Source organism: Phycodurus eques, chromosome 2 (assembly GCF_024500275.1).
Source record: "Phycodurus eques isolate BA_2022a chromosome 2, UOR_Pequ_1.1, whole genome shotgun sequence".
Taxonomy (NCBI): Eukaryota; Metazoa; Chordata; class Actinopteri; order Syngnathiformes; family Syngnathidae; genus Phycodurus; species Phycodurus eques.
The window spans coordinates 11,205,481-11,230,297 of NC_084526.1; the positions used below are offsets into that span (position 1 = coordinate 11,205,481).

At 41.3% G+C, this 24,817-nt stretch overlaps 1 protein-coding gene across 4 annotated transcripts; it reads left to right on the top strand.

Moving 5' to 3' along the window:
• Positions 1–3: 3 nt before the first annotated feature.
• cnsta (consortin, connexin sorting protein a) lies at positions 4–24,489 on the top strand. 4 transcript variants are annotated; one of them, XM_061667194.1, is made up of 14 exons: positions 4–1,242; positions 2,026–2,123; positions 4,371–4,468; positions 7,305–7,679; positions 9,403–10,013; positions 11,540–11,570; positions 12,204–12,290; positions 16,253–16,334; positions 16,824–16,845; positions 16,961–17,021; positions 19,914–20,446; positions 20,781–20,966; positions 21,904–22,063; positions 22,420–24,489. In XM_061667194.1, the coding sequence occupies exons 3-14, from the start codon at positions 4,456–4,458 to the stop codon at positions 22,629–22,631; spliced, it is 2,373 nt and encodes a 790-aa protein (XP_061523178.1). In that variant the 5' UTR covers positions 4–1,242; positions 2,026–2,123; positions 4,371–4,455; the 3' UTR covers positions 22,632–24,489. The 4 variants fall into 4 exon arrangements, with proteins under 4 accessions (XP_061523178.1, XP_061523187.1, XP_061523159.1 ...); XM_061667203.1 differs by lacking the exon at positions 2,026–2,123 and having other exon boundaries at positions 9,403–9,522; positions 9,616–10,013; XM_061667175.1 differs by lacking the exon at positions 2,026–2,123.
• Positions 24,490–24,817: the final 328 nt, after the last annotated feature.

Genomic DNA, 24,817 nt, shown 5'->3' on the forward strand with positions numbered 1-24,817 from the left:
GTGTGTGTAAATAGCCAACGAAATGATTATCTGTTCAATCAACTACAAAACTTGTGTATAATTTATTTGCAAATTTGCAAATGTCATTTAAATACCGATCATAATATTAAACGGTCAATATCCAAAATATATACAGATGGTCTTAAAAGTACAACGGCTCAATAAATGTAAATAGTGGATTGATGGACTACAGCCATATTTTGTAATGTATTAATACACTACATGATGTGGTTACATTCAAGATTGAAAACTTGGCGCTTAAAAGCCTCATGAATGTATCGGGTCATTGAAAGATTTCAACTGTGCTACAGAACTGCTTCATAACTAAAATTTTTGTCTTACTGTAAATGTAATCACAGCTGAAATGTTCTGAAGTTTTATACGTTATACATTTTAAAATATCTTCACTCGACGAGCAGTGAGTGCAAAAAAAGCTCTCTGCTTTGTCATTCAATTACGATTTGTACACTACATTTTAAGTTAAACATTTTACTTTTCTAATATAGTGTAATATGTTTGCTTGTGTGCCATATGTACAGTGAAATTCCATGTAATTGGGTTGGGAAAGGTCAGAGACTTCAAATGTACTTTCCTATTTGACTTCCTTCGGTCGCACGAATTCTTTCAATAGGCCACTACTGGTTTTGCAAACAGGTCAAGACAGTCCATATCACCACATTCAGTGTTTGACATGAAAATAATATATTTGAATGAAATAAAATACTTAGTACAGTTTAAAGTTTGTTTACAAGGCTGTCAAGATTCTGGTTGTTCTACAGCAGGGTTGAGCAAAATCTATATATAAAAAAAGTTAAAATGTTTAAAAGTAGTTTAGTAAATTACTCAACAGCCTTAGATAATTTATAATTAATAATACATCAAAATAGTAAATGTATATGTAAATGTTTATTTTAGAGTACAAATTTGTATTTGCAATTAATGAGATAAAACTAAATTAACCGAGTCGGAAAAAGGGCCGAATGCAGGCACCAAATACAGGTGCGCGTGTCCATCCTTTTTGTAGTATCTGAAGCGGGCGACACCGAGCCACTCAGTATCGGCGTTGGCAACATCGCCCCCGGTGGCCGAAAGGCGTCACTGCGACAACAGCAAGGTGTCTTGTCACTTCAGACTCGGGCTGTCACCTTTTCGACAACCTTGCCAGCGGGAGGTGACGTTCCTGTCGGATTACCTGCTCGTCGGCGATGCGAGACAAGTGCTTGTTCGGAAACTAAACGAGAAGTAAGGTCATTTTAAAGCAAACTAATATCCAGTGACACAATTTAATGGGTCTGTGCTGTGCAGATGTGGACGGCGAGCTAACATTAGCATTCGCCGACACTATTCATGAGTACTCAATGCATAACCGACGCCGTCGTAATTGCGATATAAACCGTTCTTGAACGGGGTGGTAACGTGTTTTAGTTAGGTCGCTACCGACGTCAATTTTGAACGGGTAAGGTTACGATAGTGCTAATTAGTGTGACCGTAGACCATAGCGCCAGTGAACTGTGTCATGGTCTAACGTAGCACATTGAGCAACTAGCTAATGTTGAACTCATGTTGTCAGCAATCACGTGAACGCTGTAGCTAGCACATCTGCCGTCACCGAACCGAAGTATGTTCGGTGGCACTGCGCGAAGGCCCGTCGTGTCACACGGAAGACTTTTGACTGAAATACACTACAATGCTAGGTTAACTCAGCGCAGTGTGTTATAAAGCTATAGATGTACAGAGTTGATCTAAACATACCTGACGGACACTTGGGCACAAAGTCACCACTGGCCTAACTTCATTACCGTGACTGTGTACCTAATGAGGTGTCCCTTACGTATAATCACCATCTCGAGCCATCACGAAAAGCTGTATCATCGATGTTGCTGGTGTGCCTAATGAGGTGTCCTGTGGGTTTGGCTGTAAGTCTGCCCATATACAGTGTTAAGTATTGCTCTATTTCTTTCTTCCTGTTTGCTGATGAGATCTTTCCATCCCTCATGTCTTTCATTATTCATTGACCCCCTGTAGAGAAGGAAGAGAAGATGGGTGGCTCTATGGACAGTCAGCGTTGTGTGGGGCAGACACTTTGGGATGCAGTTGATTAAGAAACAATGGTCATGCAGGAGGTTGTTATGTTTATCTTCTTTCCTATCGGCACAGTGAATAATCCTCTTCCATCTCTCCCTGTTTAGTGCATTTTGCTCTAACCCACGGAATCCACAAGTTTTCCTTGCCACAATGATAAATATCCTCTTTGTTCTTCCTCTCTGCCTGTGACCTGGTGGCTCCAGTTCCAGTAACTATCTACCAATATATCCACTGTCCCTCCTCTGCACATGTCCAAACCATCTCAACCTGGCCTCTCCAAGCTCTGTCTGCAAACCTTCCACTCAGTGCTCTCCTTATGATGTGGTCATTGTCTCCCCTCTCCATCCTTGTCACTTCCCAATGAGAGAATCCCAGCATCTTCAACTCTGCTGCCTCCACCTCTGTCTCCTGTCATCAGTGCATCGCTATCATCTGCAAACCATTTAACATAGCTGGTCTCACTACCATCCTATAAACCTTTCCTTTCACATTAACTGGTGTTCTTCTGTCGCAGTTCACTCCTGCTCCCCCAATTGGCTGGCACTTTCCTCCACCTGCTCCATCCTGCCTATGGTCTCATTCACCTCTCTTTCACACTCCTCATTGCTCTGAACTGTTGATCCCAAGTACTTAAACTCTTCCACCTTTTCACCCTCTTCTCCTTGATTGTTTATCGCACTAATATTACTTTAAATCAAAGAAATTGGGGTAATATACTGTACCAATATGTATACACACACAAAATATTTTATATACAACCCAAAGGCCAGTCTGCATCTGCAGGGATTGAGATTGATTTATTGATTTCATTCACCAAGATGGCTGCATTTTGTCCTATTTTGTGGATGACAGAGAACCAAAGCAAGTCCTTTGGTGGTTTGTGTGTGTGTGTTTTAGGATTGTACATTTCTTACCACAATATGGAAAATATCACAAAATTCAGTCTGCTTTCCATTCATGGATGAAGTAAAGGTTGCCGAAATGCTTCCGGGAACACTAAAATTCCAATGCCCAAAAGTGTTGTACAATTTGGAAACCAACGCATATTTTTGGAAAAGTGTAGCCTAAAATAACGCACCAAAATTTGAAGGTTGAACCATTCATTACCGTAAGTGATGTCACACTTATCTTGTGAGACTTCAGGTCAGTGAGCATTTAAAAGATTAACATTAGTGTGATGATGACCATAGAACTATAGACCTGACATCATTAATAAAAGAAAAATGGAATGTACAGTATGTGGGAAAGTCAGCTGTGCTCAATGTTGAGAGAGTAAAGAGACTCACCTACCAGGCGCACACATGCCGTGAATTTTCTCATTCATCCAGGTCATTTCATTCTCAGATCGCAATGATTGCAAGGCCCACACAATTATCGTCCCTCAGTGCGTTTTTCACCATGTCCTTTTCAGGTTTACTGTACGGGGGGTTATCTAATTTTTTTTTACACATTACAGGCAATTAAGAATGTTAAAAAGTAGCTGTGGCACAAATATTTAATTATTAATTATCACATATTCACAAGGCAGTACCGTGTATACTGATATATTTGCAAAATTTGCAAACTATCGTGTTGTTGTTTACTCTGCGATTCACTATTAAAAAGTGCAGTGCATGACGTTGACTGAGCTTTGGCAAGCTTCCTTTTTTTTTTCTTCCCCGGACTTTTGCATACACATCTCCAACACAGTTCATTACATTTTTTTTTCATTTATTGTAGTTTTATGATACAGGTGTTGATTTGTACTTATGATTGTTACAAATATTAAAATGTCACGTACAACTCTTTCTGTACAGTTTAATTAAGATTTTATGATCCCTGCAGCATATATTATTCTAATTTCCCCCTATGGGAAAAATTTATTCATGGAACTGGTCCTCAGAGGTTCTAATTTATTTCATGATGTTTAGCTGAGAAGAGGACACAATTTCCATTGTTGCAAATGGATGCAAAATGTTGTTATTTTGATTATGGATCTAGAGATTTGTTGTCAAGCTTCCAGGTAATACAAATATGTGTTACAAACAGTGGTTTTCCAGTTCTTGTTTTGCAACAACTGTTTTGCTTGGCAGTTGTGTTTGCAATGTGTTTTAAATAATGTTATTTTGACACCTACGATGTGCTGGTAGTTTAAGGGCCAGTAGGATTTGTTTAGCAACTCAAGAATGACGTTGGACCTGTTTTGCATCCTTTGCCCTTCTCACGCTCACTTACACTGATAAATCAATCAGATTATTTGCTAACTTGTGTAATGTGTTTGTTTTCTTTTTTTCTTTTTTTCACAGCAGCCGTTCTTTCTCGTTCTCTCTTGTGCCTTGTCAGATTGTTGACAGCAGCCTGATAGGTCAAAGTTTGTGAGGGTGGAGCCTGATGGATCATGGTGGTGAGTGAGAAATGTAATCAACAAAACCACAATGAAGCATGTCCTATGTCTGCAGGCACCAAATATTAATATTAGGCTTTACACGATCAGGATTTTTGGGACCGATCAGCGAGTTAAAAAAAAAAGATCACCGATCTGATCACAAGATGGAGGAATGTCTATTTAAATGACCTGTTCATTTACTGTATATACTTGTGCTTAATTGCTCAACAAATTATATTTACAATAAATAATGTATCTTTGTTCCTCTATTTATGCCAGTGAGGCATAGTGACAGACAGAACAAATGAATGGTCTTCTATTAGATGACAGGAAGTAAATACAGTAATTAATGTATCCACTTTTTGTGACATTTTTGTTTGTTGGTGTGCCGTGAGATTTTTCAATTGTAAAATATGTTACTTGGCTCCATAAAGGTTGGAAATCACTGCTCCAGTCAGATCGTGTATTTTAATCAGTCAGGTCAAACCAACATTACAATGTGACAGAAATAATGGATGCTAATTTACTGTAATGACATTTCTTTATGTTTAATGAAATGACTTCACCCACACCGAAACGTTAGAGCATGATTCGACAGAACGGCGGCATGTTTACGTCCAACCTTTCGTGCTACTGCTAGCTTGCTAGGCTACATAACATTTTATTGCCTGCTTGCGAGCCGTATCGTATTCAAAGTACGTGAACATACCTCAAGCAAGCCTTAAACGAACGCCCTCTCCTGTCCTTAGCACCAGTGACCACCAACACGTTTTTCCCGATTTTGTTTTTATAATACAGTCGGCTCGCTCAACTCTTGTTATCGTTGCCACGGTAACAAGTGTAACCGGTCGCATTTGAGTTGACAAGATAAAGCCTAATGATCGTAAAAAACGGGATGCAGTGGTATCGGAATACAAGATTTGATTGAAGTTGTCTGACAGTACAATCGTGAAAGAGCAAATTTGTCTTGTAGTCTGATCCGGGCATTACGTGTTGCGTGTCTCAGACGTGTTGTCTGTTCCACACCGCCAACATGTTTTTAAAAAAAATTAATTAATTAGCCGTCAGATATTTACAGTACTACGTCAAAAGACATGCGACAAGGCTAAAAATAAACTGCCCTTTGGATTCAAATATACTGTGCATGCGGTGATGCGGAGTTAATGTCTTTTGCGCCCCCCGGGCGCTTCAGCTGCCCCCTGCTCCAGTGTGTTCCACTAACATGTGTATGTGTATGTGATGGGTAAAATGCAGAGAACAAATTTCGTGTGCATGCATGCATGTTCATGACAATAAAAGGTGATTCTTCTTCTTCTTCTTTTGCGGAGTCATTTATCGGATCGGCGAATTATGACATTAAAGCCGATCAGCATAAAATGCTAAATATCGGCCCATACCGATCAGATGATAAAATCGGTGTAAAGTCTAATTAATATCGTATTTCATACTAAAATTATGTGTTGTATGTGAATCAATTGAACAGTTCCCCACAAATGTTCAAATAACCCCCACAGTCATTCCAAGATAATCAAAAAGTTGTCCTACTTGGATATGAGGTCAGATTGATATTACACTGTATTGTGAAATCAGTGGATTTCTCTTTCTGTCTTTTTTGACATCGTCATGTGTAGGGTTGGGCATCGTTTGAATTTGAGCGATACCTAGCCCGATTCTGGTTTCTCATTTCGATTCTGATTCTTTTATGGGGGTGGGTCACAAAATGTTTGCATGGTTATAATTAGAGGTGTCCAAATTATAAATATCAATTTTCATAGCAGCCCGCAGCATAGACTAAAATAAACATTTGACTAGGGGTTCTTTATAACCAGTATCAATATCAAACTGATGAACTAAAAGAAATTAATGTGTGTGTAACTAACTCAATTGACTTAATATTCACGAATTAAGGTTCCAGCTAAAAGTTAAATATGGCATTGTTAAAATAGTTATTTGCGACTGTTTTATCACGTCAAATGGCTGTTTTAAGCATGTAGCTTTTTATATTTTGAAGGGTGTGCACCAGAACTCCGCATTTTGGCACGAAAGGTAACTTCACACGACACCGGTGAAAACGAAAGTAAAATTAGACCGTATGAAAGAGTAATGAATGAAACCAAATGCTCTGTAAAACGTTGATTCTTTTACCTACCCACCGATGAGGCACAAGGTTAATGTTTGTGATACTTTGAGACAACATTTATGTGAATTTTGTCCCAATTCATTGTGATGTAAAGTTGCGAGTTTGACCTTTGGTGAAGTTTTAGCTCAATGTTAAGCTGGTAATGCGACTGTTTCTATTTTATTTCCAGTATGGTAATATAATTTACATTTTATTTTTGTGTCTCGTCACCAGCTCTTATATTGGTTTGAAGACTAAAACGCTAAAAACATTCAGTGCAAAAGTGCGACCCACCGTTTAACTTGTTAGCTGTCTCAATGTTGGGATAGACATATTTTTTTGTTTCATACTCACCCAATTGACTTCACTGAAGTGCCGCGCGGTGTTGGCTGAGGCTCGGAGCAGGAGGGAGGACGTCAGACTTCTACACATCGCGAAAGCCTCCTTTGCACAATATAATCTTATTCCAAGTGTTGCACTGAGGCGACTAGTCATTTATTTTAATAAAGTTAAGAAACACAGCCGTTGGGCACAAGCACGTTTTCGTGCGCGTTCTTCCTTGTTAGTTTTCGTCACTTTTGTTCTTCGCGGTCGGCAGACTGTAGGCATCGAAACTGGGAAATTAAATTTTTAAATATGAACTATTCAGAGAGAGCCGGTATGTTGGTCCCCGTTCCAGTCGGTTCTCGATTTTCGATGCTCAAACCAATTCATGTATTTCATCTTTGTCTCCAGGTCAGTTGGACTATGAGGACAGAGTAATGTCACAAGTTGTGGCAGATGGGATTGACTGTTGTGATAACACATCCCACCCTGAATCTCATACTGCCCAAGCTCAAAACCTCAACGAGATCAACCCGCTCACTCAGATTGAACATACGTCAGCGCTACATAATGATTTTGGAGCTGGACTCTTCTTGAAAGTGTCTCAAAACAACAATGGGGAGAACAAGGAGAAGTTGGAGACACACAAAAGTACAAGCCAAGAAGAAGAAGAGGACATTGATGAGGTGATGAAGGATGAAGAGGAAGAATCAGAGGCATCAAGTTGCCAAATACACTGCCAGTCTCCAGATACTGTTATGACAGATTCCTCCTATTCAGAAACAGGTACAGAAAGCAGACAGACATTACACGTACAAAACCGCTTACCTTTTAAAAGTGAACACAGAAAATTGATGAAAAGGAAAATCTTGCATGTCCGTACAGTTATTTCTAAATACACTGCTCAATATTTAGTTGCCCGTGTTTAGTTGTTATCCGTTAGTCAAACGCAAGCAACCATTCACATTCTCATTCACACCTATGGACAGTCTCCAGTTTTCATTCAACCTAACATGCATGTGTTTGGAACATGGGATGAAGCCGGAGAACCCCCACAGAAGCACAGGGAGAACATGCAAACTCCACACAGGAAGCACGGAGCTATGATTCAAACCCCAAACCTCAGAACTGTAAGGCAGGCATGCTACCCATCCTGGATTCAGTAAATCTTAAATCACAATGCTGTATACATTTTGTTTCAGGACTGACAATATTGTAGAACATTAGTCACGCTCCCAGCAAAATTGGCAAGAGAATGGGACAAATGAAGGAGCATTTGAATTGGGATTGCCTTTGCATGACGGCATTAGAAAGTCATCGGCCTTAAAATGCAGACCCTGAATCGGGATACAGTGGTGCCTTGAGATTCGAGTTCAATTTGTTCAGTGACCATGCTCGTAACTCAAAATACTCATATCTTAAATAATATTTTCCCACTGAAATTAATAGAAATACCATTACGTGAAATACCGTACCACTGCCCCCCCAAAGAAAAAACAACAAAAGCTTTTGTAATGTGTTTTTAATAAGAAAAATAGATCTCTGATATTGTACATTATACAAACATACACTAATGACATTACATAATTAAATAGAATGTAAATGATTGAATAATGTTTGCCACATCTTTCAATTAAATTGAATGGCAACTGTCCTGCTCCTTTTGGTGTGCGTGCCTTGGCCACCGGGAGGCAAAATAGTGCAAGACATCGAGACCCACATGAAGAAGAGTTTCACAACTGACTCAGTAAGCTGCAGTAATATTAGTCATTTTTCTCCAAAAATAAATAATAAATAAATAAATATGCACCTGCGAGTATTGTTATATTGTCTGTCTACGTGTTGCTCCATCATTTGTGTTCAAACAGTCATTGCTTAAAGGGTTATAACGACAGCTATGGCACTTTTTGTTGGCATTAGGCTAAACGGACTGCCTTAAGGCAAAGCTATATGGTTGTTTAAGTACACTGTGCAATTTTCTTTGTTTTATGTTTAGTTTGACAGTAAATTCAACTAGTAGTGGTAATTAATAGCTTGGAGCCACTTTGTTAGAAGAATTGTTCACTACTTGCCAAACTGCTGGTTGTTGTGAAGTGAGTTGAGTTCACTGCCATCGTACAGCACGCAAATCTCAAATTTTTCCTCGCAAGTCAAAGCAAACAATTGACCGAGCCACAGCTTGTATCGCGAAAATTCGTTAGTCGGGTCACTTGTAACTCAAGGCAGCACTGTACAAGTGAAGATTTTGTGGAGATCAGGTTTACAAATTAACACAGCCATCAATAAAACCTTCAGTTTTTGGCACACGTAAGGAGGACCTGGCTCACTGATGTCTTATATAGAAGAAAAAACATGCTCATTTACAAACTAAGATGAGTTTTGAGAATTCTTCACCCTGGCCGGTTGTATTCCCAAAAGTCAATTTTCAGGGACATGTAACGGTGTGTATTTGGCCAAAAAAAATGATATGTGCTTATACTTCATACGATTTGTCATTTTCCCTCTGTAGGAAGTCTGCTGGAGAATCCTTTCAGTCCTGGGACGAGTCCAGAACCTACATCCCCTGTCTTGCAAGAAACATCATGTCCCATCAGCCCATTGGAACTGGGCCAGAGTGAAGTGGATTTCGGTGGGTTTAACGCCACATTGCTTGCCTCCAGCACACCAGGATATACCGTCATGACAGGGGCTGTGCTTTCTTCTCATCTATCTTTAACCTCAGACACAGGCCTGAGCTGTACTGATGGACCTGAACATATCCCAACAACTACTGCCAGAAACGCACAATCCATTTCGGAACCTCTTACCACATCATCTGTCCCAAGTGAAGGGCTCACAAGCCCTGATTTTTCTGACCTTCACCCAGAGACATCCCCTATAAGGCCCCATACCATCACATCTACTAGTCAAACAGCAGAGCCCTTTACCTTCACCACAGGGCATATAAAGACTGGTACACAACCCTGCTCCTCTTCTGGATCGACATTTCTACAATCAGATGACTATAGTTCCTCTGCAGTGCCCAGCTGCACCACAAGGCCCATCCCTACTCTGATGGCCTCCCTGGAGCAGTTGGCCCAGAGAGGAGATGATACTTGCCTTCCACAAGACCTTCATCAGGTAATGTATCTTATTTCACCACCAAATGCCTTTAATCCTCTTGAAGATTTAATACCTGTTAAAAACAAAAAAAAAAAAAAAAAAAATCCCTATTATCTACGATACCTCTAAGGCACAGGTGTCAAACTGGTGGCCCGGGGGCCAGATCCAGCCAGCCAAAACATTTTATGTGGCCCGCGAAAGCAAATCAAAATCGCTAATTGTGTTCTGGTGTAATACCATTGAGATATTTGCAAGCATTTTTTTTAACAATCCCCCTTTGAAAAGAAATGTAATAGTTGAAAAACATGTATTTATAGGCTTCTGATTTCAGAACTGGTTATTCATCAATGTGTTGTGTATACTGTAATTACAGTATATGAGGTAATCTTTCATTTATATGGGTCTACAGTCGTATTGGCCCTCTGAGGGAAGTCATAACTGCGATGTGGCCCGTGACAAAAACGAGTTTGACACCCCTGTTCTAAGGGATTGTGTCATTTGATACATGCCCAGAATACTGCATTCACAATACACATACAAAGATCTCTCTCAGGTAGTTGAGTTTGGTACTTGCTGGGCAAAATGTGTGCGTTGAGATGTAAAGGATTTCTGTTAGTTGGATTTATTGATGCCTCCAGAATGCACACCTGCAAGAATGCGTTAATGTATCCAAGACTAGTTCCTAACGAAACACAAGATTTCTTTTTTGCATCATTTTAAAACATGCATTGTGTGAACACGGAGTACTTATTTTAGATACTTTTCAAATAAGCTGTAGGGACCGTAGCGGCTGTGTTAAACTTGGAGCGTACCTGTTGTTTAGCCTACATCAACTTACCGATGTATATGCTTTTGGCAAGCTGATCGACAATGCTTGCTGCAGTACAGTCATTAACTTAATGAGATGTGCAATGATTTGAGTCTGACAGAAAACCCTCTTTATAGACCAGTTTAATAGGCAAAAACAAGCTGTTGGAGACACTGGCTGAGGAGAGGTAGAGTTTCTATTGTGGCATCTCTAAGGTCAGAGCCTTTATTATTGACTTCTAGTGTACTAGTGTTATACTGATGTTTATTAAAGAAACTTTTTTTAAATATTTTCTTTGTAGCACCGTGGCCCCTTGAGTACCATAATTTCAATCCTCTGTATGTGCTATGCATATTGTAGAATTGACAATAAAAATACCTTGTACCTTGTATATCATGCCTTAATTCAATGTGCAGATTTGATAGAAATATTATTTTCTTTGTTTAATAGATCCCTCTAAATATGATGTACTGGTCCTTTAAATTGAAATGTGAGCGCTTTTTGTGTCCTCTCTCTCTTGCGCGCTCTCACTCACACATGCACACACTTGAAACACATGCACACTTGTTCTGTGATCAGCTTAGCAACATAAAAGTGACACTGACACTGGCTGAGGTGAGGTAGAGTTTCTATTGTGACATCTCTTAGTCTAGTTGAATCCGCCATAGTTGTTCTTTTCTTAGAAATGATGAAAAATGCTTGTCATTGTTTTAAAGGTTGTTGTCTCTTCCTGCAGATTGCCGAAGCCTCTGTCCGTCATGAAGATTGTATCCTTATTATTATGTATATTTTTGTGTCTTGGGGAATTTTGTTTTAATATGCGATTTCTAAAACCTTTTAATGCTGATTGACTGTAAGTTGTTGTACGCACAATTTACTGAAATTAATTTGCCCAGAAGGAGAGAAACGAGGGATAAATCAGCACAGAAAGCATCAGGCAAAACTTTTGGTCTTGATGTCGGCTTATATTTATTTTAACAATTACTAAAGCAGTGTTCTTTTAATCATAGCCAATGAACCATCTGCAGTATAATCAGTCAAATAAGGACAAAGTGCAACTCATCGTTAGAAAGGTGTCAGAAAACAAGAAAAGGTGATGTAATCTGAGAAACACGTTTTTAAGAAGGATACAAGGGAAGAGCTGGCCTAGCTCTGCCATGTATGTGTAGAGACTGCTTGGCAAGAGAGGGGGTATTGAGACATGTCAAAGAGGGATTGTATTATGGCTGGTTGCACATATCCATAAACATGAGCACTACTTCCTCCTCTACACTTTTCACTTTGTTCCCTTATGTTTTCTCAATTCCGCAACTCAAGTTATGACAGAAAAACAAAGATGAATCCAGCGTATGTAGTATCTCCAGAGCCATTATGTGTGCTCTTTAACTTTTGGTATTCAGACTGTTTGGCTTTAAGGTGCATTCAGCTGGAGAGGCTCTATCACCAGAGAGTGTTGGACAACCTGAATGCTCTTCAGCAACAGTGGGGTAATGTACAGTGGCTTATGCTGTAGTTGCAGTTAACTAACTTCACATCTTTATTTATTTTCTGCTGCCTATAACCTAAACAAACTTTTAGTTGACTCCTTAGACTAAGGAGACCATATTCATGTTCGTGCTGCACATTTTGTCCATTTGTCTCCGAAGATATGTGCTTTAAGGCCCGCCGCATTCCATGGGATGCGGCCGAAACCAACGCCACCAAACTGTACCATTATAGTATATATCGATAGTGTTTTCTAATAATACTGATCTATATTTATATATAATTAATATCTTTATTATTATATATATTTATTAGATCGTATTAATATTTAGATATAATTTAATATCACTGGGGTTGGGAAGAATCCTTGCATCTCCAAAACCATCACTTTTCAGGAAACCCCCCCCCCCCCAAAAAAAACACGGCATTTTTGTTGAGCCAGTAACATTGCTTCATCAAAGAGCACAAGCAATTTTCAACACTTTAGATGGGTCAGTAATTTGTAAAAGTAACTGACCCGCGTGGGGACATTTGGGCATAGGAGGTTTGTACCATACAGTGACGATTTGAACCTCTGGCAAGAAAGCAAAGTGTGGAGAGTCTCTTTCACCGAAATGCACGGGTGGAGTCAGTTAATGGTGTGGGCGATCAATCATTGCCAACAGTCTCTCAAAATATCCACACACTCTCCTTTATTGTCGCCCATTTCCTCTCTTTGTGGCAATCTGCTTCTTCCATGACAATCGCGATGTTTTTGTTGTTCAATAAAAAGATAATACAGTATAAGATATTGTATGTGAAGCCTCAAAACCCGACACAGGGTTTTCTGTTTTAAGTGTGTTGGTAGATGTGCGGTATTCAATCGCTTGGTCTGTGGCGAACAGTTGCAAACTGTAAATTTTTTCTTTGCAAAGGTCCACTTAAGTCTTCCCATGGGCTCACCACCTGTGGGAGAGGCCATAGCGGTAGGGTGCAGTGCGAGCTGGGCGGTGGACGAAGGCAGGGACCTTGGCGATCCGTTCCCCGGCTACAGAAGCTGGCTCTAGGGACATGGAATGTCACCTCTCTGGCAGGGAAGGAGCCCGAGCTGGTGTGTGAGGTTGAGAAGTTCTGACTAGATATAGTCGGACTTGCCTCCACACCCAGCTTGGGCTCTGGTACCAGTCCTCTCGAGAGGGTTTAGACTCTCTTCCACTCTGGAGTTGCCCACGGTGAGAGGCGCCGAGCAGGTGTGGGTATACTTATTGCCCCCCAGCTCGGCACATGTGCGTTGGAGTTCACCCCGGTGGACGAGAGGGTAGCCTCCCTCCACCTTCGGGTGGGGGGATGGGTCCTGACTGTTGTTTGTGCACATGCACCAAACAGCAGTTCAGAGTACCCACCCTTTTTGGAGTCCTTGGAGGGGGTGCTGGAGATCACTCCCGCTGGGGACTCCATCGTTCTGCGGGGGCACTTCAATGCTCACGTGGGAAATGACAGTGAGACCTGGAAAGGCTTGAATGGGAGGCACCGCTCCCTCCAATCAGAACCCGAGTGGTGTTCTGTTATTGGACTTCTGTGCTCATTACGGATTGTCCATAACGCACACCATGTTCAAGCATAAGAGTGTCCACACATGCACTTGGCACCAGGACACCCTAGGTCGGAGTTCGATAATCGATTTTGTGGTCGTGTCATCGGACTTGCGGGCTGTCTTGAACACTCGGGTGAAGAGAGGGGCAGAGCTATCAACTGATCACCACTTGGTGGTGAGTTGGCTCCGATGGTGGTGGAAGATGCCAGTCCGACATGGCAGGCCCAAACGTATTGTGAAGGTCTGCTGGGAACGTCTGGCAGAATCCCCTGTCAGGAGGAGTTCAAACTCCCACCTCCAACAGAACTTTGCTCATGTTCCGGGGGAGGCGGGGAACATCGAGTCCGAGTGGACCATGTTCCGCGCCTCCGTTGCAGAGGTGGCCGACCGGAGCTATGGCCGTAAGGTGGTCGGTGCCTGTCGTGGCGGCAATCCCCCAACCCGTTGGTGGACATCAATGGTGAGGGATGCCGTCAAGCTGAAGAAGTAGTCCTATTGGGCCTTTTTGGCCTGTGGGACTCCTGAGGCAGCTGATGGGTACCGGCTGGCCAAGCGGAATGCAGCTTTGGTGGTTCTGAAGCAAAAACTTGGGTATGGGAGGAGTTCGGTGAGGCTTAGACTTCCTGGCGGCTTCGAGGAAATTCTGGTCCACCATCCGGCGTCTCAGGAGGGGGAAGCAGTGCATCATCAACACTGTGTATAGTGGGGATGGGGTGCTGCTGACCTCGACTCGGGACGTTGTGAGTCGGTGGGGAGAATACTTCAAAGAACTACTCAATGCCACCGACACGCCTTCCCATGAGGAAGCAGAGTCTGGGTTCTCTGAGGCGGGTTCTCCTATCGCTGGGGTTGCGGTCACCGAGGTGGTTAAAAAGCTCCTCGGTGGCAAGGCCCCGGGGGTGGATGAGATTCGCTCGGAGTTATTAAAGGCTCTGGATGTTGTGGGGCTGTCCTGATTGACACGCCTCTGCAACATCGCGTGGACATTGGGGACAGTGCCTCTGGATTGGCAGACTGGGGTGGTGGTCCCCCTTTTTAAGAAGGGGGACCCGGAGGGTGTGTTCCAACTACAGGGTGCTCACACTCCTCAGCCTCTCTGGTAAGTTCTATTCGGGGTATGGGGTACCAAACCCCTTGATATGGGCTGTTCGATCCCTGTACGACCGGAATCAGAGTTTTGTCCGCATATCCGGCAGTAAGTCGAACTCCTTTCCGGTGAGGGTTCGGAAAGGCTGCCCTTTGTCGGCTGCCCTTCTGTTCATAACTTTTATGGACAGAATTTCTAAGCGCAGCCGAGGCATAGCAGGGGTCTGGTTTGGTGGCCTCAGTATTGCCTCTGTGCTTTTTGCAGATGATGTGGTTCTGTTGGCATAATCAAGCCCTGATCTCCAATTCTCACTGGAGCAGTTCGCAGCCGAGTGTGAAGCGGCTGGGGTGAGAATCAGCACTTCCAAATCTGAGACCATGGTCCTCAGTCTGAAAAGGGTGGCATGCCCTCTCCAGGTCGGAGATGATATCCTGCCCCAAGTGGAGGAGTTCAAGTATCTTGGGGTCTTGTTCACGAGTGAGAGAAAAATGGAACGGGAGATGAACAGGCGGATTGGTGCAGCTTCTGCAGTGATGCGGAGATTGTATCGGTCCGTTGTGGTGAAGAAGGAGCTAAGCCGAAAGGCGAAGCTCTCAATTTACCAGTCGATCTATGTTCCTACCCTCACCTATGGTCACGAGCTGTGGGTCTTGACCGAAAGAACAAGATCCCCGATACAAGCGGCCGAAATGTGTTTCCTCCGCAGGGTGCCCGGGCACTCCCTTAGAGAGAGGGTGAGAAGTTCGGTCATCCGGGAGGATCTCAGAGTAGAGCCGCTGCTCCTCCACATCGAGAGACGCCAGATGAGGTGGCTGGGGCATCTGATTAGGATGCCTCCCTGGTAAGGTGTTTCGGGCACATCCCACCGAGAGGAGACCCCGGGGACAATCCAGGACACGGTGGAGAGACTACGTCTTTCGGCTGGCCCGGGAACGCCTCAGGATCACCCCGGAAGAGCTGGATGAAGTGGCTGGGGAGTGGGAAGTCTGGGCATCCCTCCTAAAGCTACTACCCCCGCGACCCGACCTCAGATAAGCGGTAGAAAATAGATGGATGTATGGTCCACTTAAGTCACGTTCACTCGGTGAGCGGCAGGCCTAATATAGTATCATTATTATTTTTTCTCATTCTATCTGTCTGAAACTCAGTCTGTTTACCCCAGAGTGAATCCAGCTCATCTTTGCTATTACACCAAGTTCAGAGAGCTGACATAATGTAAAACAGTATAAATACCTGACCAAATTTGAAGTGTCACCAATTTCTTCATTGTAATAATATTTTTAAATTTTGTTTGTTCTTCATAGAAAGTCTGTGTACAAGAAGCTCGCCCAGCCTGGAAGCCCGACATCTGGACACTCTCAGAGACATCTGCCAGACGCACACTCGGTCAGTCTGTGTCGTTTTAGTTTATATTGTAATGCATGACAAATGTATTTAAAGTTCCCGTAAAAGTAATAAAGAAATAACATGACAAATAAAATATACAGTATACCCCAAAATAAGCACACAAGGTGGCTTTAGTGTATATCTGTGTGTGACGACCACCATTGCATCATTTTTTCTTTATACACTTTATATACACATAAATGCAGAGGGTATCTGTGTGTGGTGGTAAGTACGGCAGAAAGATACGGCTCAAAGATACGACTGCTCCTTTTGCACTTTCAGACATTTGAGCCGTTGTGCTGCTAAGGTTTCACCTCACTTGACTCTCAGACACGCACACATACACGTACATGTTGTAATAGCCTGGGAAATATGCCCAGGCTAATATTAGATTGACAGAGTAGAGAAGCATGACCTATCTTGCACGTCTAAATTCACTAAAACGAAAATACTAACCCCCATGTCATTTTGTCTTTCTTCTCATTATAGACCAAATGCTACAGATGCAGCAGTAAGACACTCAGAATTTGTATCTGTGTATATATAAAAGGAAGATGATATACCCTATTGTTGATTTTTTTGTTTTTTTGTTTTTAATTTAAGAATATGTATGTGTGCGTTCACAGTCTTCATCTCTGGACTTCTTAAGGCCCCTGCTTGAACAAGGGGATGCATTGCCTCCACCAGGTGAGCGAGTGAGGAAGGGAGGATGTGTGGGAGAGAGAGACAGTTGTCGTACGTATTTTATGTTCCTCCATGTTTATAGAGGTTTGTTGCTGAGACAGGGTGTTCTGTTGTCATAACACACACAGATGCAAATCTGGAAGGTCATTGGTAGGTTTTGTTTTCAGGTCAAGATAATTTGTGAAATATGTAATTTAATGTTTGTAGTCTGTATTCACCAGTTTAGGGAAAATTACATTTAAAAGTAATTGGTTACTAATTGGATATGAAAAGTGTTTTTTTAAAAAAAAAAATTAAAATTAGATTGAACCAGAGGAAGAACAGATGCAATAATTCGTAGTAGTGGTTACATGAAAGTAGCATAGAGTGGGTACAAACTATTTACAATTATTCAATTTAGTCACTAAATGAAAGTCACAGTGCTCCACATCATGTTTGCCTCTGTGTGTGCCAGTGTTTGTGAGCCTGCCGCATATAATTTTTCCTGCGCCTTGCAAGATGTGGCCATAAAAAAACAAGTCCTGCTTTTCAGCTAATCAATTCAGCAGGCTTATCAATCAGGATAAAACTTTTATTTGTACTTTTTTTTTTATTTTTTATTTTTATTTTTTTTTTATTTTTAAAAAGACCGGTAAGAGCTTTTGACTCAAGTCACTGATGGTGTAGTAGCTGACTTTCCTGCCGCTGGCATGGGATTGATTCCTGCGTCGTAGTTATAAATGTGAGTGTGAATGTTGTTTATGTGTCCCATTTGATTCACTGGCGACCAATCTAGTTTGCTTTTCAAAGCTTTTTCTAAAGTCATGTGGGATAGGCTTCAGTGTCCTTGCTTGAACAGGATGAGCGGTGCAAAATGGATAAATGAATTTTGACATAAAATGTGTATAATAATGGAGATGCCCTGCTGGCAGAAGGTGGCCTCTTAATTTATGTATGGCTTACATAATGTACAACCCCAATTCCAATGAAGTTGGGACGTTGTGTTAAACATAAATAAAAACAGAACACAATGATTTGCAAATCATGTTCAACCTATATTTAATTGAATACACTACAAAGACAAGATATTTAATGTTCAAGCTTTATTGTTTTTAGCAAATAATCATTAACTTAGAATTTTATGGCTGCAACCGGTTCCAAAAAAGCTGGGACCTCATTTGCTAGTAAACATAATTTAACAAAAAAAAATTTCTAATTAATGTTGACACAGCACCCCATATTGACAGAATTTTTTTTTATTGTTGCATTTTTTTGCAGATTTATTAAAAAAGAAAAACTGAACTACCACACAGCCTTTGCTCAGTATTTAGTAGAAGCACCCTTTTGAGATAATACAGCCATGAGTCTTTTTGGGAATGAATTTAGTATTCAAGTTTTTCACACTTGGATTTGGGGATCCTCTGCCATTCCTCCTTGTAGATCCTCTCTCAGGTTGGATGGTGACTGTTGGTGGACAGCCATTTTCAGGTCTCTGCAGAGATTCTCCGTTGTGTTTAAGTCAGGGCTCTGGATGGGCCATTGAGAAACAGTCACGGAGGTGGTGTGAAGTCACTCCTTCGTTATGTTAGCTGTGTGCTTAGGGTGCTTTTTTGAAGGTCAACCTTCAGCCGAGTCTGAGGTTCTGAGCACTCTGGAGAAGGTTTTCGTCCAGGATATACCTGTACTTGGCCGCATTCATCTTTTCTTCGATTGAAACCAGTCGTCCTGTCCCTGCAGCTGAAAAACACCCCCACAGCATGATGCTGCCTTCACCATGCTTCACTGTTGGGACAGTATTGGACAGGTGATGAGCAGTGCCTGGTTTTCGCCACACATGCCACTTAGAATTAAGGCCAACAATCTTGGTCTATCTTGGTCTCATCAGACCAGAGAATCTTATTTCTTGGAGTCCTTTTTTTTTTTTGCGCAAACTCCATGTGGGCTTTCATGTGTCTTGCACTGGGGAGAGGCTTCTGTCGGACTACTCTGCCGTAAAGCCAATACTAGTGGAGGGCTGCAGTGATGGTTGACTTTCTAGAACTTTCTCCCATATCCCGACTCAATCTCTGGAGCTCAGCCACAGTGATCTTTGGGTTCTTCTTTACCTCTCTCACAAAGGCTCTTCTTCCCCGATTGCTCACTTTGGCCGGACGGCTGGCTGTAGGAAGGGTTCTCATCGTCCCAAACGTCTTCCATTAATGGATTATGGAGGCTACTGTTCTCTTAGGAACCGTAAGTGGAACAGAAATCTTTTTGGAACCTTGGCCAGATCAATGCCTTGCCACAATTCTGTCTCTGAGGTCTTCAGGCAGTTCCTTTGCCCTCATGATTCTCATTTGCTCTGACATGCACTGTGAGCTGTAAGGTCTTATATAGACAGATGTATGGCTTTCCTAATCAATTCCGATCAGTATAATCAAACACAGCTGGACTCTAATGAAGGTGTAGAACCATCTCAAGGATGATCAGAAGAAATGGACAGCATCCGAGTTAAATATGAGTGTCACAGCAAAGGGTCTGAATACTTTTGGCTGTCTGATACTTCAGTTTTTCATTTTTAATAAATCAGCAAAAATTTAAACAATATTTTTTTTTCCTGTCAATATGAGGTGCTGTGTGCACATTTAATGAGTTTATTTTTTATTTTTTTAATGATTTCAGCAAATGGCTCCAATGTAACAAAGAGTGAACATTTTAAGGGGGTCTGAATACTTTCCGTACCCACTGTATCTATAGTGATACTTCCACAGAGGAATAGAGCTGCTCTGTCCCCAGTAAATAGGAACCCTATATATAAATACCTGTATAGAGCATTTCTCTGCCACTTTGTATTATTACTGTCCTTCCTGTTTGTCTTTAAGACACTTAGATTCTTTGATACCTGACACTTGCTGCTTTGTGGTTCCTTTTCTCCAGCTTGTCACATTGAAAGTAGGATGGATAATAGAGCAGAAGACTCCTCATGTCCACAGACCAGCCATCCACTCACACCCTCCATTATTCTGTCACATCGACTCGATTCCCCCAACAGTACAGAAAAGGACAGGGAAGTCCCTAAATGCAATTCAGAAGGGAGGGCCAGTTTGCATGGGACTGAGCTGACTGACGAGAAGGAGGGCAGTGGTAGAGAGCAAGGGGATTGTCTGGAACACGCCACTTCAGCCCCAGGAAATGTGTTGCACCCCTCTGAAGCTGTACAAATGGATCAGACCAAGCCCGCAGAGCTTCAGGGAGGAGATTTAGGTTTGGCTCTGGAAAAGGAGGTGGATTGGGAGGACGAGGGGAGCAATGTGGGAGAGGCAGCGGAGCCACTGATGATGGAAGATGAGACTGAAGAAGAAGAGGGAGAGGTCGAGAGCAAAGTGCTCCGCGGGATAGATGTGGAGGTGGAACATCTGCACCAGGAAGCGCAAGTGGAAGGAAAAGAGGAGATTTGTCAAGAGATCAAGGTACAAATCCAATTTTAAGTGTTTTTGTTTTGATATGCATATATTTTTAAGTTGGGTACAAAAATAATGAGTCATTATTTTAAAGTCATTTCTTTTTGGCAGTAGATTTGGTCTCAGTCGTACAGAAATGTAGTTTTTTTTTTTTTTTCTCTTTGCCTCTTGTTTTTCTTCTCTTTGCAAGTCTTTGTCGCGCTTGCTGTTATGAAGCAGCAGATAATGTCAGCCTCTGTCTCAGCTAATTGTTACCACAGAGCAACCTGGAGTGGAACATCTGTTGCTGTTCCCTGAATATGGATGTGCACGCAATAAGCACTGCATTCCATTTCGACTGCAGGAGGGAAATGAAAGCAGCCTGCAGCAGGATGATGATGATGCCCATCTTCCTCAAGAGGCTCTCCTGAAACACCCCGAGCTGGGCAACGAGGAAGAGGAGGAGCAGGAAGAATATGAGGCTGAGCGAGCTGACATCTTTAGAGACACTATCACACTGGACGACATGGCTAAACTCATCGCTGTCGAGGTGTGTTGTACACGTTCATGCTTATTAAACCAGTTCAACTTTTGACAGCTTGTGTTAAATGTGAGCGTCAATGCCTATTTGTGTTAATTTGCTGACTGTAATATTTGCCTGAGTGTGAATTTGAATGTTGTTATGTCTCATTTTCATAGTGTGTTGCTTTTACTTATGCTTTTTTTCAATCCCACAGATGACGGACAGGCATTTTTTATGAATGCTCAATAGCTATTATTACTGTATTACATTCTGCCCGCCATAATGTCAATAAACACAGTAATGCAATAACCCTGCTACTGTTTTTGTTCTGCAGATATGAAAGCTTATTCAGCGTCTACTGAAACATAAATTATCATACATCCGTTTTGAATGTCAGCATTAACAAATATGCTAATATGGTCTCGACAAAGGCAGCTGAATTAATCAAGAATTAGGCGGGCGTTCTCCATTAGTGCTGAGCTGGCATTGATTGAATATTTGTTGAAGGTGTTCCATGTACACTATTATAGTTGATTTGTATTCTATATATAACTGAAATTTATTTGCTGAATGGGATATGCTTTTTCTTTTTTTTCTTCTCTCAATCCCACAGATGAGTGACAGGCATTCCTAAACTCAAATACATTATTTTGAGATCCTGCCAATGCGGTCTAAACAAAGGCAACAGAAATAGGGAGTTTGTTTCCTTTAGTGCTGCCTTGCTATTTATTGATTGTTTTGGACATTCCACGTACATAAGCACTTCCTACTGCAGAGCAAGCAATGTTGGAAGGAAATTGGATGATGTAGTTCAGAGTTCAGTACTGCTTATTGTGTGATGCACTGACACCGAGTGGACATGGATGGAAAGCTGACTTAAGTAAACCAGGAGATATTCTGATGGAACTGGTGCAAATGGAGATGCTTTTCATGTTATTGTGTGTTTTATTCTGTCTGATCCCAGATGTCTCCTGCCTCTGGCCTCATCTCCATCTTGAAGAAGAGGAAGAGGACTTTGCCTTCCGACTATCTTAGTTTGTCTGCAAGTCTGGAGTCCAGGTCCGATAAACCCACTGCCAAAAGACGAGTCCGCTTCAAAGTAGCAGATGACGGCTTTGATAGTGGTGAGTTTCTGTTTACTAAGCGTCTCATATACCTGAAATGGATGAATCACCTTATTTGGCCAAATGTTGTCACTGATTGTGTAGATGTAGACTCACATGACTTCAATGCAGACAGTGTGGGTCCAGTTCCCACTTTGTTATGGTGTGAGTGTGAATGATTGTCTCCCTCTCTATGTGCCCTTTGATTGACTGACAACCTGTGGGTTGAGTCCATATTTTGCTCTAAGTACACTGGGATAGACTGCAGCTCTCTGACGCTGAACAGGATGAGTGGGTGTATAGAAAATGGATGGATGGCTTGCAAGGCCTAATTTGCATGCTTTTTATGAATTATTTCATTTAAAACTGTTTTGCAGATGTTGGTGGCAGAGACTCCTGCCTGCTTCTCTTTCTGCTTTGTCTGGTTACTGTGGTGATCAGCATGGGCGGCACCACCCTTTACTGTGCTCTGGGTGACGTACACTCCTCCGTCTGCCGGGACTTCTCCAGAAATGTGGACTTTTACTTTGGACAGATGCAGCGCGGCGTAGCTCAGCTCCAACAGTGGTTAGCCCCGAGTTCGACGTAGCGGCTCGTCAACAAGGGACAGACAACAGTCAGCATTACACAAGTCAGTGTCACCCAGGTGTCCCTTTATTATGAAAAAGTGAAAGAAGTGGGTACACCTCAGGTCCACCAAAGAGTCTGTTGTTTAGAAACAAACCATGACTGGATCCATACTACTCACTGGCCTCCTTCAAAAAAGCAGGAATAACAGCTGACACCACTGTAAGTTGGTGTTTATGTTTAAAAAAAAAAAAAAAAAAAGGTTGTAAACTGGAGGGCTGAGACGTGCTCTCTACACGTGCTGCACAAATATTGGCCTCATGGGCATTTTGCAAAATGTTGCAACATCTCGAGTTGCTTTTATTGATTTAAAAAAAAAAAAAAAAGACAAATGGAAAGAAATCATGCATTGCAGTCTTAATCATGTCTTAACATGCTGAATGAATGTTTTCAGTCATATGTAAAGCATTTACACTATGTATTTTTAAAGTTTTCTTCTTTTTAACAAATTGAGCTGTTGCTGGACTACGGACAATTTACGATGAATAACGCTACTCTTAAGCTATGCATTGTTCGACCACTTAGCAGTGTGTTCTACTTGTACATTTACAAACTAATCTAAAACATACAACTACAGGAATATGGGAAAGTTTAACATGACTGGTACGATTCTTTTTTGTTTTGTTTGTTTGTTTTTTTGGTAGTACTGCTATATTATCCTCAAACTACAGACCTCTTGCATCTAATAATTATTCATTGTAATTTACAATGTTTGTTTGATGTTATGTAGCTTTGTGTCGGCCCAGCTGGGTCTTTACACCTCTCAGGATTTCTGGGCATCATCCTCTTTGTGAGAGCCGCTGTTGTTTTGTTTCCCCACATTTGAGGTTTTTTTTGGTTCTTTTTTTTTTTTTTAACCCTCTGGGAGGAGACCTTTTCTTTGTGTGGCCGATTTTTCTCAGAATACGACATTGTATTGTCCTACCAGTCCAATTTTTGTTTTAAAGCATTTCTAGTCGGTATCTACTGTATACATGACGTTGCATGTTGCGTTGGACGCCCGCAAATGGTGCGAAAATATCAAACAAAGATGGCAACAATACAGTTTTCACAGATTAGGAGCTTCCATGTAGTCTTATATGCATTATGAAAAGTATGCAGTATTATCATGTCATACAATGATGTAATATGTCTTAAATTACTTGTTGTTTTGTTTGTTTGTTTTCTTGCATGAGTCATCTGGCTGGTTCAGATGACTGAAAATCTTTAATTGTGTCTAATTTTTATTTATGAGTCAGCGGATGCAAATATTTTGTTTTTGTCGTTCTTGTCACTTAATGATTGTTGTTGCACATTAAAATAGCTTTTTATCATCCATGCTGGCATTACTCATCAGGCCACTTTATCTTGTAATCAAATGCTTTTTAACAATTCTGTGTAATTTGCTTGTATCACCTTTATACCTAGCAGGTTGGTCCTCTTGTCACATTAGATGATCATGTTTTTACACTCTTCTGAGAATCAAATGTTTAAAAAAAAAAAAAGAGCTTACAGCAAAATGGAAATGTGTGTCATGAAGTTCTGTGTATCGCTCATGAGCTGATGACAGCAATGTTCACTTTGGTCTAACGTGAAAGTTTGTGGAAGATGTCCTATATTCAAGAGAAGAAGACTCAGTATGTGGAGGGTCAGTGTTGAAAGAAAAAAAAATAAAACGTAATGTAAATGTCTTTCTTGACTGCAGATTTGAATAAGTTGATCTGAGTGATTCTATTTTTATTTTTAATTTTATTTTAATGAATTGCTTCCACTCAGATCACTGAGGTTCGGAGTACCTGTTCATGTCTAACTTAAAGTAAAGTCTGGACTTGAAACATGGATTTAATTGTGTGTTTCTTCTACTGTATTTGTTTAAGACCAGAATCACTGTCACAGTTTAGATGATGCGAATACACACCTGTTTAATTGTTATTATTACCGTGTTCCCTCGCTATATCATGGTTCACCTATTGCGGATTCAGTGCATTGCAGATTTCTTAACATTTTCACATTCACGTTATGCACAATTCACCATATGGCAGGATATCAGCATATGCAGTGTTATTTTGTGGTATAATAAACACTTCCTAACCTAAAACATTGAAACTATATATATATATATATATATATATATATATATAAAGAACAATTCATTAAAACATTACAAGT

Excerpts from the sequence above, each read along its gene's own strand:
- cnsta (XM_061667194.1), top strand. Across the intron at positions 10,014-11,539 it reads TTCCACAAGACCTTCATCAG|ATTGCCGAAGCCTCTGTCCG; the intron begins GTAATGTATCTT and ends CTCTTCCTGCAG. Across the intron at positions 20,967-21,903 it reads CTAAACTCATCGCTGTCGAG|ATGTCTCCTGCCTCTGGCCT; the intron begins GTGTGTTGTACA and ends GTCTGATCCCAG.